This window comes from Dryas octopetala, chromosome 7 (genome assembly GCF_963921425.1).
Source record: "Dryas octopetala chromosome 7, drDryOcto1.1, whole genome shotgun sequence".
In the NCBI taxonomy this organism is placed as follows: Eukaryota; Viridiplantae; Streptophyta; class Magnoliopsida; order Rosales; family Rosaceae; genus Dryas; species Dryas octopetala.
This window is the reverse complement of record NC_141372.1, coordinates 8,081,769-8,098,175: the sequence shown is the minus strand read 5'-3', so window position 1 is coordinate 8,098,175 and position 16,407 is coordinate 8,081,769. Positions and strand designations below refer to the sequence as shown.

General features: G+C 38.0%; 2 protein-coding genes across 3 annotated transcripts; one reads left to right on the top strand and one right to left on the bottom strand.

Moving 5' to 3' along the window:
• The first annotated feature begins 394 nt into the window (after positions 1-394).
• Positions 395-4,499, top strand: LOC147279277 (replication factor C subunit 3). Of its 2 annotated transcripts, none has more exons than XM_086251453.1 (9): positions 395-683; positions 963-1,179; positions 1,341-1,420; positions 1,509-1,668; positions 2,103-2,184; positions 3,033-3,162; positions 3,274-3,337; positions 3,417-3,485; positions 4,025-4,499. In XM_086251453.1, exons 1-9 carry the CDS (start codon positions 494-496, stop codon positions 4,122-4,124), a joined length of 1,092 nt encoding a protein of 363 aa, XP_086107579.1. In that variant the 5' UTR covers positions 395-493; the 3' UTR covers positions 4,125-4,499. The 2 variants fall into 2 exon arrangements, with proteins under 2 accessions (XP_086107579.1, XP_086107578.1); XM_086251452.1 differs by having other exon boundaries at positions 1,332-1,420; positions 4,025-4,497.
• A 693-nt stretch (positions 4,500-5,192) lies between these two features.
• LOC147279276 (CELLULOSE SYNTHASE INTERACTIVE 3) lies at positions 5,193-14,926 on the bottom strand. Its single transcript, XM_086250881.1, has 8 exons — positions 14,782-14,926; positions 14,229-14,490; positions 13,559-13,657; positions 10,225-13,291; positions 7,584-10,128; positions 6,491-6,945; positions 6,120-6,236; positions 5,193-5,779 (listed from the first exon to the last, which is right to left on the bottom strand). The coding sequence occupies exons 3-8, from the start codon at positions 13,624-13,626 to the stop codon at positions 5,618-5,620; spliced, it is 6,414 nt and encodes a 2,137-aa protein (XP_086107007.1). The 5' UTR covers positions 13,627-13,657; positions 14,229-14,490; positions 14,782-14,926; the 3' UTR covers positions 5,193-5,617.
• Positions 14,927-16,407: the final 1,481 nt, after the last annotated feature.

The window sequence follows — 16,407 nt, the reverse complement described above, 5'->3', positions numbered from 1 at the left end:
TATTTATTATTTTATACACAAAAGCAAATAGCTTTTTTGCAGGCTATAAACAGTTTGAAATATTTGTAAATTTCCTAAATCAAATTAAATTGAATATAATTTTTTTAATATAGTATGAGGAAAAAAATCAATTAAACATTTTAAATTTAGTTTGTGATTTTTGGGCAAACATCGAATCAATCCGAACCGGCACAGCCGCACAGCACTCACCCCTAACTTAGCATATTTAATTCAATAATAAAAATTGACTAAAAAAAAATTCAACAATAAATTGCTCTTATATATATAATATATTTAAGAATTAGTGCCATTCATAATATTTTCTGTGTTTTTTTGTCTTTAAAAAATGTAAATTGGCTGTTACTTGTTAGCAACTTAGCAAAAACGTAAAATTTCATTTTCAATAAGAAAAAAAAAAATCCCGCTCTGAAAACCAAGTTGGCGCCATCGCTGGGGTCACTGAGAAGAAGAGCTAAGAGAGAGTTGGGCGAACATGGCGGAGGTAATCACTCTCATGGACATCGACGGCGACGATAACAACCCCTCTCAAAAACCCAACAACAACAAGGGCAAAAACGTCGTCGTCGCCGCCCCCTCCCACGGCAAAGCCACCCCGTGGGTCGAGAAGTACCGTCCTCAGTCCCTCGCCGATGTCGCCGCTCACCGCGACATCGTCGACACCAGTAAGCAATTCCTTCTCCCTAGTTTCTTGGGTTTCTGCTTTTATAGGGTTTATGTTGATTTTGCTATTGGGTCCCTCTCTGTCATTTACTATCTGTACTGTAACGTTTGGTTGGCGAGAAAATAAAATGTGCCTAGGGTTTCTGCATGAGTTCATTGAGTTGTAGCAACTATAATGAGCATGAATATGGATCATTTTTATGCTTATGAGTTATAATCCCCTTTTGTTGTTTACTGAAATCTTCTCAATTTCATTGTTTTTGTGTTGTGGGGTTAAATAGTTGATAGGCTCACTAGTGAGAACAGATTGCCACACCTCCTATTGTATGGCCCTCCTGGCACTGGCAAAACTTCAACTATTCTTGCAGTGGCACGCAAGCTCTATGGGGCACAATACCACAATATGATTCTCGAGTTGAACGCGTCGGATGATAGAGGAATTGATGTTGTGCGACAACAGATCCAAGATTTTGCTAGCACACAGAGTTTCTCATTTGGGTAAAACTTATTTTGATTCTGACTTTGCATATCACAGAATAAGACCTTTCCTTCTTCTTTGATATTTGTAATTGCCAAGACAATTTGCTTTCTGGCTTAAAAATCACCGGATATGTTGCACCTTGTTACATAACTGATTACCAAGGTTTCAGGGTTGACAGTGCAAAGTCGTCTGTAAAGTTGGTCTTGCTGGATGAGGCAGATGCTATGACAAAGGATGCTCAATTTGCTTTGCGAAGAGGTACAAATTGTTTCTAGTCACTGTATTTTATTAGTTCCAAGTTGTTTCACTGATTCTTTTTTCTTCTCTACTTTTGTTTTTTATGTAGTGATTGAGAAATACACAAAGAACACTAGGTTTTCACTGATCTGTAATCATGTCAACAAGATTATTCCGGCATTACAGTCAAGATGTACTCGATTCCGATTTGCTCCACTTGATGCTTTTCATGTCACAGAGCGACTCAAACATGTTATAGAAACTGAAGGGTGAGTACTGTGCTTTTATTAAATTCTTTTTTTGGGGGCGTGGTGAGGTGGTTGTGGGGATTTTCATTAATTTGGATGTTGGTTTTTACATCGTTCTTTAGAGGAAGAAAATCATATCTGGCTGTATTTGACCCTTGGTTCTGTATAATAGATTTACTAAAATGCATGAAAGGTTCTCCTTTGTAACAGTTAACTATCTATCCATTTTGTCAAAAGTCAAACTTAAGTGGGAAGAGGTGTACTTCTTGTTTTGTATTTTTTTGGCTTACTCATCTCAGAAATGTGAGGGGATTTAAATGTGATTCACTAGTTAATGGGATTAAAATATAAAAATGCGGTTCACTAGTAAGACAGGACAATTTGTAGCTTTGTTATTTGGCTTTCAGTTAGAAATATGTTGATAAGCTGGCTTTTACATCTATGGATTGGACTAGGCTTGATGTGTCTGAGAGCGGCTTAGCAGCAGTTGTACGGCTCAGCAATGGTGACATGAGAAAGGCTCTGAACATTTTGCAGGTTATTAGATCTCTACTCAGATGTTGCTCGTCTGTGCATTTGTCTATTCCTCTTTTTCTTTTTCCGTGCAAAATCTGTCTGTGTGCTATGTATCGATTTATAGAATTGCGGGTTAGAGAATTGACTGGTGTATTTTTTTAATATGTTAGAATCTTATGAAATTATTTATTCCCAAATTAGTAAATACATGTTACTTGATGCCTCGATTTGTCATTGTAATTAGTCTCTTGTATTGTCAAAGTGATTGAGTAGAACTGTAGAAGTATAAAATATGTTGTAACAAAACTTAAATTACCTGTGGTATCAGATACTTTCTGAATATCTTGCTTGTAGAGGGTGTATAATATTTCCAAAGTTTTCTACTTTTACATCCTCTAATCAATTTACCTCAGCGGCAATATGTGTGAACATTTAAGAACAAAATTGCATTAATTTTTATATATTCAGTGCTTTATGAGGCTGGTCCATCTTTTGGGACTCGACTATAATCTGAGTGAAAAAAAAAAAAAGGAATAAATTCCAGGAATAGAGCAAGCATATATGCTTAATGTGGCTTTGATTTCTCATTGCATGCAATAATCTCCATCACATAAAGAAAACACTATACTGATTGTTGAAGAATGGAAATCTCTTATAATCACATGGTTCAGTTCCTCTGGAGTGCCTGCATGGGGGACCTGTCAACATTTTTACATATTGCTGGCTTAAAATTATTTTTTGATATTAAGATGATTTTGAATTAATCTTGCACAGGACGGTTTTAATAATGGAATTGATGATTTTAGAAATCTATCTTTCTTCATGATGGATCTTAAATGACACTGTCAATCCTATTTCAATGTATGCAGTCAACTCATATGGCTTCACAGCAGATAACGGAAGAAGCAGTATATCTTTGCACAGGAAATCCATTGCCCAAAGACATTGAGCAAATATCTTACTGGCTTTTGAATGAATTATTTGCAGAGAGTTTCAAAAGTATTCAACTACCTTATTTATTTATTTATAATGCTATTCTTACTGGCAGGAACTCTATGCTATTTTGAAAAATTATTCTAGTGTTTACTTTTTATACTTTATTTATTGCAGGAATATCTGATATTAAAACAAGGAAAGGATTGGCTTTGGTAGATATTGTAAGAGAAGTGACGATGTAAGTGTTATACATTTTGCTACATTTCCTCTTGGTATTTTATTTGCTTAATCTCATCTACACTGCTTTGTTTGAGCAGGTTCGTTTTTAAGATTAAGATGCCATCAGATGTTCGAGTTCAGTTGATTAATGATTTAGCTGACATAGAGTATGTATTTATGTCTTACTTTCTTTTCATTTGCTTATTATTGTTCCTTCATTCTGGACTTTACAAATAGGGTGATTAAATTTATTGTGTGGTAATGTTTGTACATGTGCACAACATAATATAATAAGCGTAGAGATGTGGGTATCAATTTGCTTCAGAAAGGTACAGCTTAACTTAGGTGCCATTTCACTGGAGAAGCAATAATCTTCATTTCTGAACTGGTGGAGACTGGAGAGGGAAATAATTCATTGGCAGAAATTAATGCTGCCTTGAAGGCTTGAATCCGTTTTGGGGTGGGGTTAGGATAGGTTTTAAATTCCAATCTTACTGATGAAAAGAAAGAACAGTATATGAGTGGATCAAAGCATTGCTTGTTAAATATGCTTGGCATATATCATTGTTCTTCCTCTATTTAATTTATATACTTTCGATTTTGTTTTAGGAGTTTGTTAAACATGCCAATTGAGAATGAGATTAAAGTTGGAACTGGCTGAGATTGAGATTCAGTTGCATTAATCAGTCCAAGTTTACATTTTCAGGTACAGGTTGACTTTTGGGTGCAATGATAAGTTGCAACTTGGATCAATGATAGCTTCTTTTACGCGAGCTCGAGCTGCACTTGTTTCTGCTGCGAAGTAGTTATGCTTTTCTGATGTGTGGGCTTTGATTTCTGTTGCCAATTTACTTATGAGGCAAATGTTTTGTTTCATTACTCCATTAATGCACAAGTAGAGAGGATGTCAAGATGTTATTTTTCCTAATGTTGGTTTTGGAAACCCTAAGGAAATGATTAGGAAGTATAGGGCTACAAGGCCTCCTGCTTGTGTCATTCGCAAGTTGCGAGAAGTCTACGAATGTGAAGATGTTAGTTCTTTAGAGTGTTAACGTTTATGATTTAACCCTTCCCTGTATCTGGTAGTGGTTTTCAGTCTAGATGCATCTCCCTCTACAGCATTGATATATTTATTTTGCTTCATCTTTTGTTCAGTCAATTAAGCTCACCCTGATAATCTATTCCATCATATTTGATTGATGCAAGTTTTATGCATGATATGGGAGCATTTAGTAACACATCATTTCTTTTTAATCATTTAATCAAATAGAAGACCAAGGGAATAGTGGACTTGTTGCGTAGACAATAATATATTAATTGCAACTTGGCACATAGCAGTTTTAAGATCCCAAGTTTGAATTTAGGCTACAGCAGGGATGAATGAGATTTCACTGGAATAAGGTTACTAGTTATCATGCATACTTATCGAATGTAATTTATGCCATCTTCCTCTGCTTTCCCTTTCCCTAACTCAATATATTTTATAAAAGAATGCAAGCTGCAGAAACTCATTTGTACTGTTCCCTTTGACAAATGTGCTTAAGGAGCTGGTTGAATCAACACAAATGTTCTTATCAAAAAAAAATCCACACAAAATGAGCATCAATCAAATTATGTCCACCATGCCTAATGGCTAAGAATAATGCTAGAAAGACCAAGTTTGTTCAACAAATGATGTGTCAATGCATATATCAATCTCTTGTTCAAGACAAATAAGGTACAAAGTGGACTCCAATTTCAATAAATGAACACCGTCATGCTATCTAATTAAAGAAAACGTGGTCAGTGTAGCAATAGTCCAACTCTAATTAAAGAAAACAATACAGAATTTTATTATAACATTTTAATAGTTAGAAAAGCTTTTAACAGACTAAATTATGTGGTGGCTATATAAATAAAAATGTTGCCAGGTAACACAATACCAGTACATGTACAGCCCATATCGGCATCTGGAAGGCAGCACTTGCTGCAAAAAGCTATAAAAAGCTATTCCAACTTTTCAAGAAATTCAAATGCCAATCCTTTTCTTATCTTTAAATTGCTAGCACCTACAGACTGACCTGTACAAACTTCTAACCAGCTTTTAAATTCCCTTATAACGTGGGGACACCTTTCCTCATCCCCGCAAATTTTAAATATAATTTACACTTACCTCAAGCAGCTTAATATTTCAGACTACAAAACTGGACCTTCAAAACATAAAATTAATTACAAGCAAACCAACCTCCTCCCCATTGGGATAATTATTTGGCATTCTCAGCTTTATGAGGAGATTGCTGCACCTCAACTTTGTACTTGTTCATGTTTCATCATTGGACATTCTGTTGGACCAGATAATCTCAATTTCAAGTGTACGGGAAGGTCCATCTTTGTTGCTGTCATGATTTAGGCTGAATAATCCACTGTATACTCCTTCAGTCACAACTTTGTCAATTTGGATAGTCACTTTTCCCAGAGTTGTCTGAAAAAAAAGAAAACAGAAAAACCCACTTGTCACAATCACAAAATGGAAAGCAAAACTGAGGGGATACCACTCCTCATATATGTGTCAGGCTTACAGTTGTCACCCTTCTCTTTTGTTTGGCACGATCTAAATTCAAGGCCCACCCTTTTACGGCTACAGGTCAAGGGTCAAAAGCTTTACAGGAATCAACTCTTAATACCTTTTTTTTCAGTGAAATGGAGAGAATACACATTGTTTGATGATAAGCAGAACAAAGAAATCCATGATCACAATAATTGAATGATTAGCTCATCCTACTAGCAAAGATTTGGAAATCTATAAATGGAAAACTAATTACCTTTCCAAAGGTATTTTTGCTTTTGCAAATGATGTGGAGCTTTTGTCCCTTTGGAGGCACATCAAATGCCCATGTAAACCCTTCTTTCCATTCTGGAGAGGTGCTGTGGCTCACTACCTAATGACAAAACAACATTTTAGTATAACATAAAGCTGTAAGCAGGAAGAAAGAAAATAATAAATGAACAATATGAAACTTCTTCATTAAAGAAGCCTTCTGAAACACAGTGATTTTGCAGTTTCTCCAACAATATATGTTGACAGATTCAAAGGCAATGTAAATAATAAATTTGTAATTAAATCCACAATGCTCACATTTTTCGTGAAATAGACAATTTGTTTTTGTACATAACTAGTCTATAGAAATATTACCTTGGTTTGTCGAGGAGGACCATTGCCTATTGTCAATCGGCAAAAAGCATTTGTGCCTCCCATAGCCTGTTTAAGGTTGTTCCCACGCTTAATTGTAACAGTCAAACAACCTGGTAAACAATGCAATAGGCTGTCTGCTCTCTCATGGAAACTTGGTGGGCAGGTTTTCATGAGCATTTGTAGAATGGGAATGGCTTCAGCGGCAATCACAGCCTGAGACTTTGCAGTATCTATTGGCATGGTTGACCAAGAATGTCTCAACAAGCAAAGAGTGTCCAAGACGATTTCCTGAGCCACCTCACTACCAGATTTAAGAGCTCCAATCAGATTGGGAATGCAGAGAGTAGATGCCTCAGAAATATGGAGCTTAGGGAAGTTGATGAATATCATATGCAAGGCTCTCAAGACCTCTTCATTAATAGTTGCACTGGACCACAACTCTCTCTCTAATGCGGCTGCAAGACACAGCAATCATTGCATCCAAAATATCAATGGCAAAGCAAGTATGAAAGAAAGAAAGAGTATTTCAACACACACACCCACACACACTAGGCTCTTCGCAACCTTGAAAGAACAAATATAAAGATGGACTTTATCAGGTTTGCATTGTGTACATGTCCTACCAACACACTGTTTTGACACAATCTTCCTCATAATTATTTTCTAAAGATTTTTAAAGATTAAACATTGCAATTACAAATGCTTTATAGAAATATCAAAGGTTCCACTGAAATATGTTCTTTCTTCTCAGGCTCATAAAATTTTGGAAAAGAGTAATAAACTTCCAAGACTTGACAGAACTCGTTGAATCCCACATGTACATTGCAAGAAAACAACAAAAGAAATCAATTTTTAGAATTCAGGAAGCTTGAGAATTATGGAAGAATAAGTAAAATTCTCAATAAGACAAACTAGTAACAAGTCGTGTCTCTACTAATTAACCAGGAGGCCAAATAAGACTCAGGTACATATTAATTAAGTTCCACAAATCAAGCATCACCAACTTCAGCCTCCTCATCAACTGTTTTAGTCTATTAGTTTATAGAGAACAAATTTGCATTTGAAACCAAAGAGTACAGAAATTGTGAATTACCTGTCAAAGACCTGATCAGCTCATTTGATACATATTCTTGCAGTGTGTGATTAGAAAACAAAAATTTGATAAGCAATGCTGCCTGCCCAGCAACTTCTGCATTGAGAGACAGTAGTAGTTCTTGAATAATCAGTATGCCCCCTGCTTCTGCAACAGCTCGCCGATTCGTTCTGCTGTTCATGACAAAGTTTTGCAAAGCACAAATTGCCACCATTGTCATCTCTTCTGTCGGCTGATCTTCAAGCAAGCTTACCAATGCACGACATGCAGAAACAGAATCACTGGCTCTAGCGAGCCCTTCATGTTGAGAAAGGTCTCCAAGAGCTAGAGCAGCAAGAAGTTTTCCAGACTGTGAACTGGTTTGTGGATCCAACAGGTATTGCGACAAAGGTGCTATTGCATACTTGGAAACCTTCATTGCTCGTATCCTGACATTGTTAAATAAAGCTTCAAGTAATCTTCCAGATGCTTCCTCACACTGATGAGATCTTAAAAGGTCCAACAAAGCATCTATAGCACCAGCTTCAGTCATCTGTTCAGCACTTAAATTATCACTTCTTTCATGAACAAGTAACGCATTGAGAGCCACCATGATAGTGCTTTCCACTGTTGAATGCAACATTTTAACAAGAACCACCACAGGAACCTTAAAATAGAACTCAGCATTGAAGCGTAGAACATTTGAGAGAACTAAAGCCGCTGATTCCCACAGTTCATGAGGTGGCTGAGGGTCATCTTGAATAATAACCTTCCCAAGCTCAAATATACCTCCAGCATCAGAAACTGCCTTTGGCCAGCTTGTGGAGATTTTTTCCAATGCCTTTATTGCTGTTTGCTGTAAGTTTAATATTCCAATTCCTGCAAGCTGCACAAGAGGAACAACTGCATTCTTTGTTGTAATATCTTGTTGAAAATGTTCTTGTGCAAGAAGATGAGATAGCAATTCTGTTCCAAGCTGCTGGATGGCTTGAGATGGGGATTCTAGAAATGAAATAAGAGGCTCGATGACTTGGCTAGGTGTAAGTTTTAAAGTTGCAAGGCTTTGTGGCTTCTCCAAAATATTTACTAGTGCTTGCAATGCACTGTGCTGTCCCCACAAACTGAAATCTGGACGGAGTAAGACTAGGAAAAGGGGTTCTACTATTTTTGCAGCACCCAAACTTCTAGCAATTGCATTACTATTTGTTAAAATACGGAACAACTCAGCAATCGAAGAGCATAATGAACTGGGTGCAACAGGGAGTAGCTCAAGACATTTATCAATGATGCCAGCATTAACCATATCCAATTTGCATGGGGTCCGGTCTTTCCCCAACTTTATGAGAGAACAGAGGCTGGCCTCAATGAGCTGATTGCTTGTACCAGAAACTAATCCAACAAGGAGATCCACAACAGCATAGGCTGCTGCAAGCTCCACCTGGTGTTCATCATCCAACAGTTTTTCAAAAGCACAAACCCCGGCTTCTACAGCTATACTTGTATCAGAATGCATCAGTGATATAAGTGGCTCTATGCATTCGGAGGCAATTGGATTTCCTCTGACTTTGGTATTATCAAACAGAACAGAACAGAGCTGTGCAGCATTTCTCTTCAATTCCAAGGATGAAGCAGAGGACAGTATTTTGTATAAACTCTCCAGTGGATTTCCCTCCACATCGGTAAACAAAGCTGCTTTAGAAGAATTTCCTGAAGTCAATTTAATTAACGCAACAAGAGCAGCTCCTTGCTCACTCTCTGATGCAGCGTTAAGCATGTCAACCAATGGCTGAACAGATTGCCTGGCCAAATCGGAATCTCTGATGTTCTCAGCATCAAATAGTTCATGAAGAGCTCTAGCAGCACTATATCTAGCATTTCTTGACCCCAGACGCAAAACAGCTATGAGTTGATTCAACGAACTAGCTGATGCTTCGTATCGAATCAGATCAGGATTGCTAAATAATATTCTGAATAGTTCAGATATTGTGGCTTCGGTGGAGTCTTGAGGGCTCAGAGACAGGTACTTTGTCAGCGCATCCAAAGCTCCAGCTTCAGCCATAATTAATTTGTTTGTATCACTTCCATCAGCAATACGGGTCAAGAGTTTAACAGCAATTGGAGGGGCACCGGGCCTATCTGCCATTGGTCTCAAGAGATCCACCAAGAGAGGTATAGATTTACGTGCTGTGGATCGAACTCTTACATCTTCAAAATCAAAAAGGTACTCCAAAACAACTTGATCAGGGTTTCGCACCAGAGAAAACTCTTCTGATAAAGTAACAAGGTTAGGCATATCGGACTCTAAGTAACCAATTAGGGTTACCAATCCAGAAACAGCACCTGAATTTGCAATGGCAAGAATTATTCCCTTACTACCATTACATACAAGACTGGCCATTGACTGGGCCGCAAAGAACCTATCAATCACCTCATCCGATCTCAAAAGAAGAGCAAGCGAAGGTATGATGCGCATTGTTGCAGGAGACAAAACAACATTTGCATCTTGGAACAGGATAGCCAGGAGCAGGGCACTAATCCATATACTTTCTGTATCCTCATATTCTGCCTGTTCATAAAGATGACCAATTAAGTAAGCTACCAAATTTTATAACTGTGGATTGGAGAGAGAGGGAGAGAGAGTGAAAAATCTATTACTTTATACCTGTGGATTGGAAGTGTAACTTGCAAGCTTGTCAGAGAGAGCTTCAAGAGCACCAGCTTCCATAATGGTGAGTTTGCTCTTTGCATGGAAGGAACCAATTATGCATAGCAACCACAAGGCAACAGTTCCCCCCAAGACAGTGGCTGGATCAAGGACATCAAACTCATCCCCTTCATGGAATGCAGTTCTTTCCATAAAACCTCTAGGAGTTCTGACTTCAATTTCTAAAGAAGAGCAGCTAGAATTTTGCTTCATCATGTCCACTAAAGCATACAATAATGGTTTTAAATATCCTGACACATCAAGTACTTCCATTGACTGCTGTTTGTGCTCTTTTGCTGCACAAATGAGTAATGCAGTTCCTCCAACTCTGACTTCTAAACTAGATGAGTTCATTATTCTGTTAGCTAGTGAACCAAGGGATCTTGATCTTGCAACCAATAGATCACCAAGAACAACTGGTTGCTCCCCACAAAGCCTAGACAAAATTTCTATTGCCTTATCCTGAAGCAAAGGAGGCCCTTCAGCCAGGCAGCGAACTAGAGGTTCTGAGCTTGATGGACCTTCCGCAAGGGCAGACCATGGAGGGTATGTTAAGTTCACACCCTGTTTGGTTCTAGCCAAAAGTGCTAGTACTTCTAAAGCATCCGCAGCATCAGTCCCATCCATATCCAATGCATTTAAGGAATCAACGACAGCAAGAACAGCAAAACGACACTGAGCATTTCCTGTGAGTACATCACCAACTGGAAAATGCTTCAGTAATTGATGAAGGGCACGGGATGCATTCTTCTTACCTTCTGAAGTTCCATCTCCCAGTACTCTTATCAGAGCTGAAACAACATCTTCCGCCAGGGCTTCTGCAGCAATCTGTGGATCAGAGAGAAGATTGGCAAGTGCAGCGACTGCAGTTTCAGCAGCATCAATGGAAGAAGTTTTAGCCAGTTTGATGAGGGGCATGACATCCCCTTCTGCAATATAAGACATCTTGCCCGTTGTTTTGGTGTTCATAGGACGGGAAAGAGCACCCAATGCTCGAGCTGACTGTGTTGCAACATTTTGAGTGCTGCTGGTCAAAAGCTTCATGCAAGGATGCACAATCTCATCAGTTGCAAGAGTATCACAAATATCTTGTCTTGTGCTGAATAGATCAGCTAGGGCAGAAGCGGCATACTCTTGAGTTTCTTCATTTGATGAGTTGAGAACCTGGACAAGAGACCTCAGCCCTTTATTAGCTGCTGAACCCTTATGCACAAGATCCTTGTGTGATGCCATTGTGAGTACATGACCCAACACCCTGATAGTATGGGCCTTTGAGCTTGGAGAGTCACCTAGGAGCAAAGCTAACAACTGATTAATGGTAGAAGAATCGGCTGTTCGGACAAGCTTCATTAGTGCCATAGCTGATGCTTCCTGCCCCCTTGATCCACCACTTTTTAATAGCCATAAAAATGCTGGGATGGCTCCTGCACTTTCAACACATGAACGAATATCTTCACTATGACAGCACAAATTCCACAACACATGAGCGGCGTCCTCCTTGGCCTTCTGAGATCCTGTCTCTAACAACTGCACCAGCAGAGGAATCCCACCGGCAGCAGTAATAGCCCACTTGCTGTCATCAACCTGGTCAGTTAAAATCGCCAGCAACTGAACAGCATGTTCTTGATGCTGCTCACTGGATAAGCCGAGCAACGAAATAAGTAATTGAATTCCTTCTCTCTTGCCAATGGACTCCCAGATTCCAACACCATCACAGCATAAGCTTGTCACAGAGAGTATTAGATACTCTTGCACATCAGCAGAAGCCATTGTTATAAGTCCAATAAGCACCTTCTTTGCTTCTGCATAATTGAGCCATCTTGAGAGATGGTTGTTACCATATAGACTAGCCATGGCCTCAAGGACACGCTCTTGAACGAGCTTATTATCACGAGGCTTTAGTAGCATTACTAGAATATCCTCTATCTTTGTTACACTAAAAGATTCCTCATCAACGCCAGATTTTTGCTCGAAAACCATCAGAGTGTATGCAAGAGCTCCAATAATATCAGCAACTGGGGCAGCTAGGCGAGGTGACTGTGAAAGTTCTCCAAGATATAATATTAAAGCAGACATTCCACCACAAGTATTTGCTAAAGCCTGTGTTGCATGCTCCTGCAGAGCCTGCCCACACTCACCTTGCATGCACTCTTTAGATGGAGCAACTATAGCCCCTATGAGAACTGGAAGACCATCTGCATCAACAATAGCTTTCTTAGCCCCAGTTGACTTTGAAGATAGAGATTCCAAAGCATCAGCAGCACTCGCACGAACAGAAACATCATTTTCCTGACCCACTAGCCGAAGCAAAGCTTTGACAGCCCCAGAATCTATTACTTTGGGGATGCTATCACTGAAAGCCAACATGAGACGGGCCAAAAGGGAGGCAGCATTGGACTGGGCAGCAGCATTGTCAGAAGACAGAAGACCCACAATGATATCTACTCCACCAGCCTCAAGTGTTGCTCTCCAGTAGCCATCTTTGTCACCACAAAGATTTCTCAAAGCCCCTGTAACAAATCCTTCTACAACTTTGTCCTGATTGCCCTTTGAATTGAGTTGATTCCATAAGTTTGGTACAACACCTTCTGTAATAAATATTTTCATGCCAACATGATCATCTGAAAGCCCACCAGAGGAAACTTCATATATAGCTTCTGCTGCAGCCTTCCTAGCCTCAGTTGATTCAGACTTCAAAAGTGCGAGTAATGGCGGGATGCACCCGCCTAGAAGTACTTTAAGACGCATGTCTTCATCTTTACACAGGACACTCAGAGTTGCAGCGACATTAACTTTTGCCACAGGGGTGCCACTCCTGAGTATGTTTATGAACAATGGCATTGCCTGGGAATGCGAACCAATAATTGTTCTTGCATCCTTTCTTGCTTTGGCAATACCTAACAAACGTGCTGTAATAAGTTCTTTTTCATGTGGTGAAGACTTGCTTGCATGTAGTTGCTCGACAAATTGAGCAATTGTTGCCATTGTACCTTCTGCATCATCCATTGCTGTCCCATTTAAATCCCTGGGGGTAACATGAACTCATTTGAATATCTTGAAAAATAAAACTCAACATTTTATGTTATTTATTGTTTATGTAATTAAAAAGTTTAAAAAGCACACTGAAATGGCTTCTCCTTTTGTTTTCTTCAGTTTAATTTTAGATATTGGTGTAAAAATCTATATGAACCACTTCAGTACATATTTCATCAATGAAGCGTCCACTTTCTGAACTCAATATACCAATTTGTCACCACAGTTAAAGAGACCAAGCAAATAGAACATTGCTAACCTAGATCGAGAAATAGAAGAAGATATGGTTTCCCTTGGTTCAGGGGAGGGAGACTTTGACATTTGCATCAACGCCACTTTTTGATTTCTCCTTGGCCACCTGAAAATCAAAATAAGCATTCCATTTTACTAAACTACCCAGATTGATAGACAATTTGCTCACAAATTAATAATTTCACTTCAAATAGCAATAGTGGAACCCAACCACAATTAAACCAACTTTTGAATTTTCATTTTCAATCGTTCATCGACTAATCAAAACCTAAAATTGAATGACCAAAAGCTGCAAATACTTGACATCCTTTCATCAAAAATATGGTACCGTTTTTTTTTTTTAGTTAAAGAGAGAGGGAAGAAGAAGAGGAGATGGAGAGAGGAGAAATATTAAAAACACAAAAACTAAAAACAACTTAAAAGGTTTTTAATTTTAATTCATTCTATTCTTTGCTCTCTTCCTCCCCCTCTCTTCTCTCCTTTCTTTCCTCTCTCTTCCCCCCCTCTTTTTTATTGTTCCCTTTAACAGACAACAATTTCTTCATGGCCCTAAAAGATCACTCCGGAATTTTCAAATACAGGCACATTGACGAAAAGTACATTGGAAAAAAAAAAAAAAAAAAAAAAAAACATATAAAGCAGAAATAAATACAACTTATGGAGATTAAAGAATATACCTCGCCGATCATGCAAATGCAGAAGAACTCCCCTTCTTCTGGCTACCTCGAAACCCAGCTTCTCCACCCGAGTAGCATCACAACTTCAGCTCCTCACCATCCAATCCAGTTATCATCTATCAACTTACACACACACACACACACACACACATACACGAGCAAACAACCAAACAAACCAGCACTGTTCAAAAGGGTACTGATGCTACAGTGCGAGCTCACACAATGCAGAACTTCCTTCCCTGTCCAAATCAAACCCAACACTCTGCACAGCAACCAGCAATCGAAATTGAATCAAAATCAGATCTTTATGCACATACATCACAATTAGACACAATTACCAATCTGATTAAGTAAAATTCAGTACTAACAATGCAGCTAATTACAAATTTACACGAACACACTCAAATAAACAATTAAGGAAAATCCCCGAAATGAGATCAGAGCAGCATCACAGAATCTAGGGCAAGAGAAACGTCCATTCCCAACTGTCATCAAAATCATACAAATTCTCCAGAAAATTGTATAAAAAAAGACATGTCCGAAACAAAAATACCTTGAAATTGAAGCAATTCACAGTCCGATAACGACCTGACTGAGAGAGCTACGTGAAGGAGGAGGAGGAGGCAGAGCCGGAGCCGGAGCCGGAGGTAGCAGACAGAGAGAGAGAGAGTGAGTGTGAGAACGAAGGGCTGACAGAGTGAGAGAGAGAGCGAGAGAGAGTCCGAGTCTTTTCGTTTCCTTTCCATGTGTGTGTGCATTTTGTTTGCTTTGTTTTTCTTTCTCTCTGTCTTTTTCCAATTTTAGTTTTTATTTTTTTATCCTTATTAAATTTATTTATTTTATTTTATTATATTTTTGTCCCGTTTTTTATTTATTTACGTGGGAGTGAATCGGCGTGAGTTGGAAGAGAAGGAAGCCAATTGGCTCGGGGCCACAGCTCGCTGAGCCACGTCTTGGCTTCCCCCTCGGGATTTGTGCTTGTTAGTTTTTTGTTGGTAAATAATTTGCTCTATTTATCTTTATTTATTTTTCATTTTTGATGGGGATTTTTTGTTTTCAACTGCCATATTATTGTTCCCTTTTTTTAAAACTGCCATATTATTGTCACGTAGCGAATTTGGTTTTGGGTCACCGACATGGTAAATTGATCGCTTCAGGTTGTGCGACAAGGATAAAATGGTAATTAACAACATTGTAGGATTTAGGGTGATCAAATTTGCTGATGCGTCATGGCCAACAAAAAAAATAGAAATAATGAGCAATTTCTCATTAGAGAAAATTATAACAATGGTCATTGTAATTTATTTCGAGTACCACTTTAGTTCATAAAATTATTTTTTGAATTATATAGTTCACGAACTTTCACCTTTGTATCACTTTAGTCAATTCCATCACTTTCATCTGCATTTTTTCATCAATTTTAATCACTTATATTACATTAGAGGAAGAAAAATGAGGTTGGTTATTATTTTTACCTTTCAAAATGGGCTTACATACTTAACACCTGACTAAGATTGACAGAAAAAATGGATGAAATTGACAGAGTTAACTTAAGTGATACACAGGTGAAAGTTTGCGGATTATAGAATTCAAAAAATAAGTTCGTTGACCAAAGTGATATTAAGAGTAAAATTCAAGAACCATTGTTATAATTTGATCCTCATTATTTAAATTTAAATATATGTTTACATTTCATTTATTTCTAATATATGTAAAATTCAAGAACCATTGTTATAATTTGATCCATTTCATTTAAATTTAAATATATGTTTACATTTCATTTATTTAAATTTCTTATTTCATTTATTTGATATTAATAATACTGACATATTATTTTTAAGAGAAAATTTGCATGTAATTGGTGTATACACCATTGTTCTTACAATAAATGGTCACATAACTAAGGCCCCATTTGAGATTGTTGTGGAGGACCCAAAAGCTGCTGTGGATGATAATTCTCAATCACTCACAGTAATTTTGTTGTTTGGTAAAAAAATGAAAAAGTTTTTTGTCCCACAATTCTCAATTCCCCACAGCAAAAATAGAAAGCAAGTTTGTAGGTGCTTTTGAAAGTTGCAGTGAATCACAGCAACAATGAAAATTTTATTTTACCCATAATACCCTCATTTTAGTAATTATAAATAGTCACAACAGTTTTACATTACAATTTACCAAACGC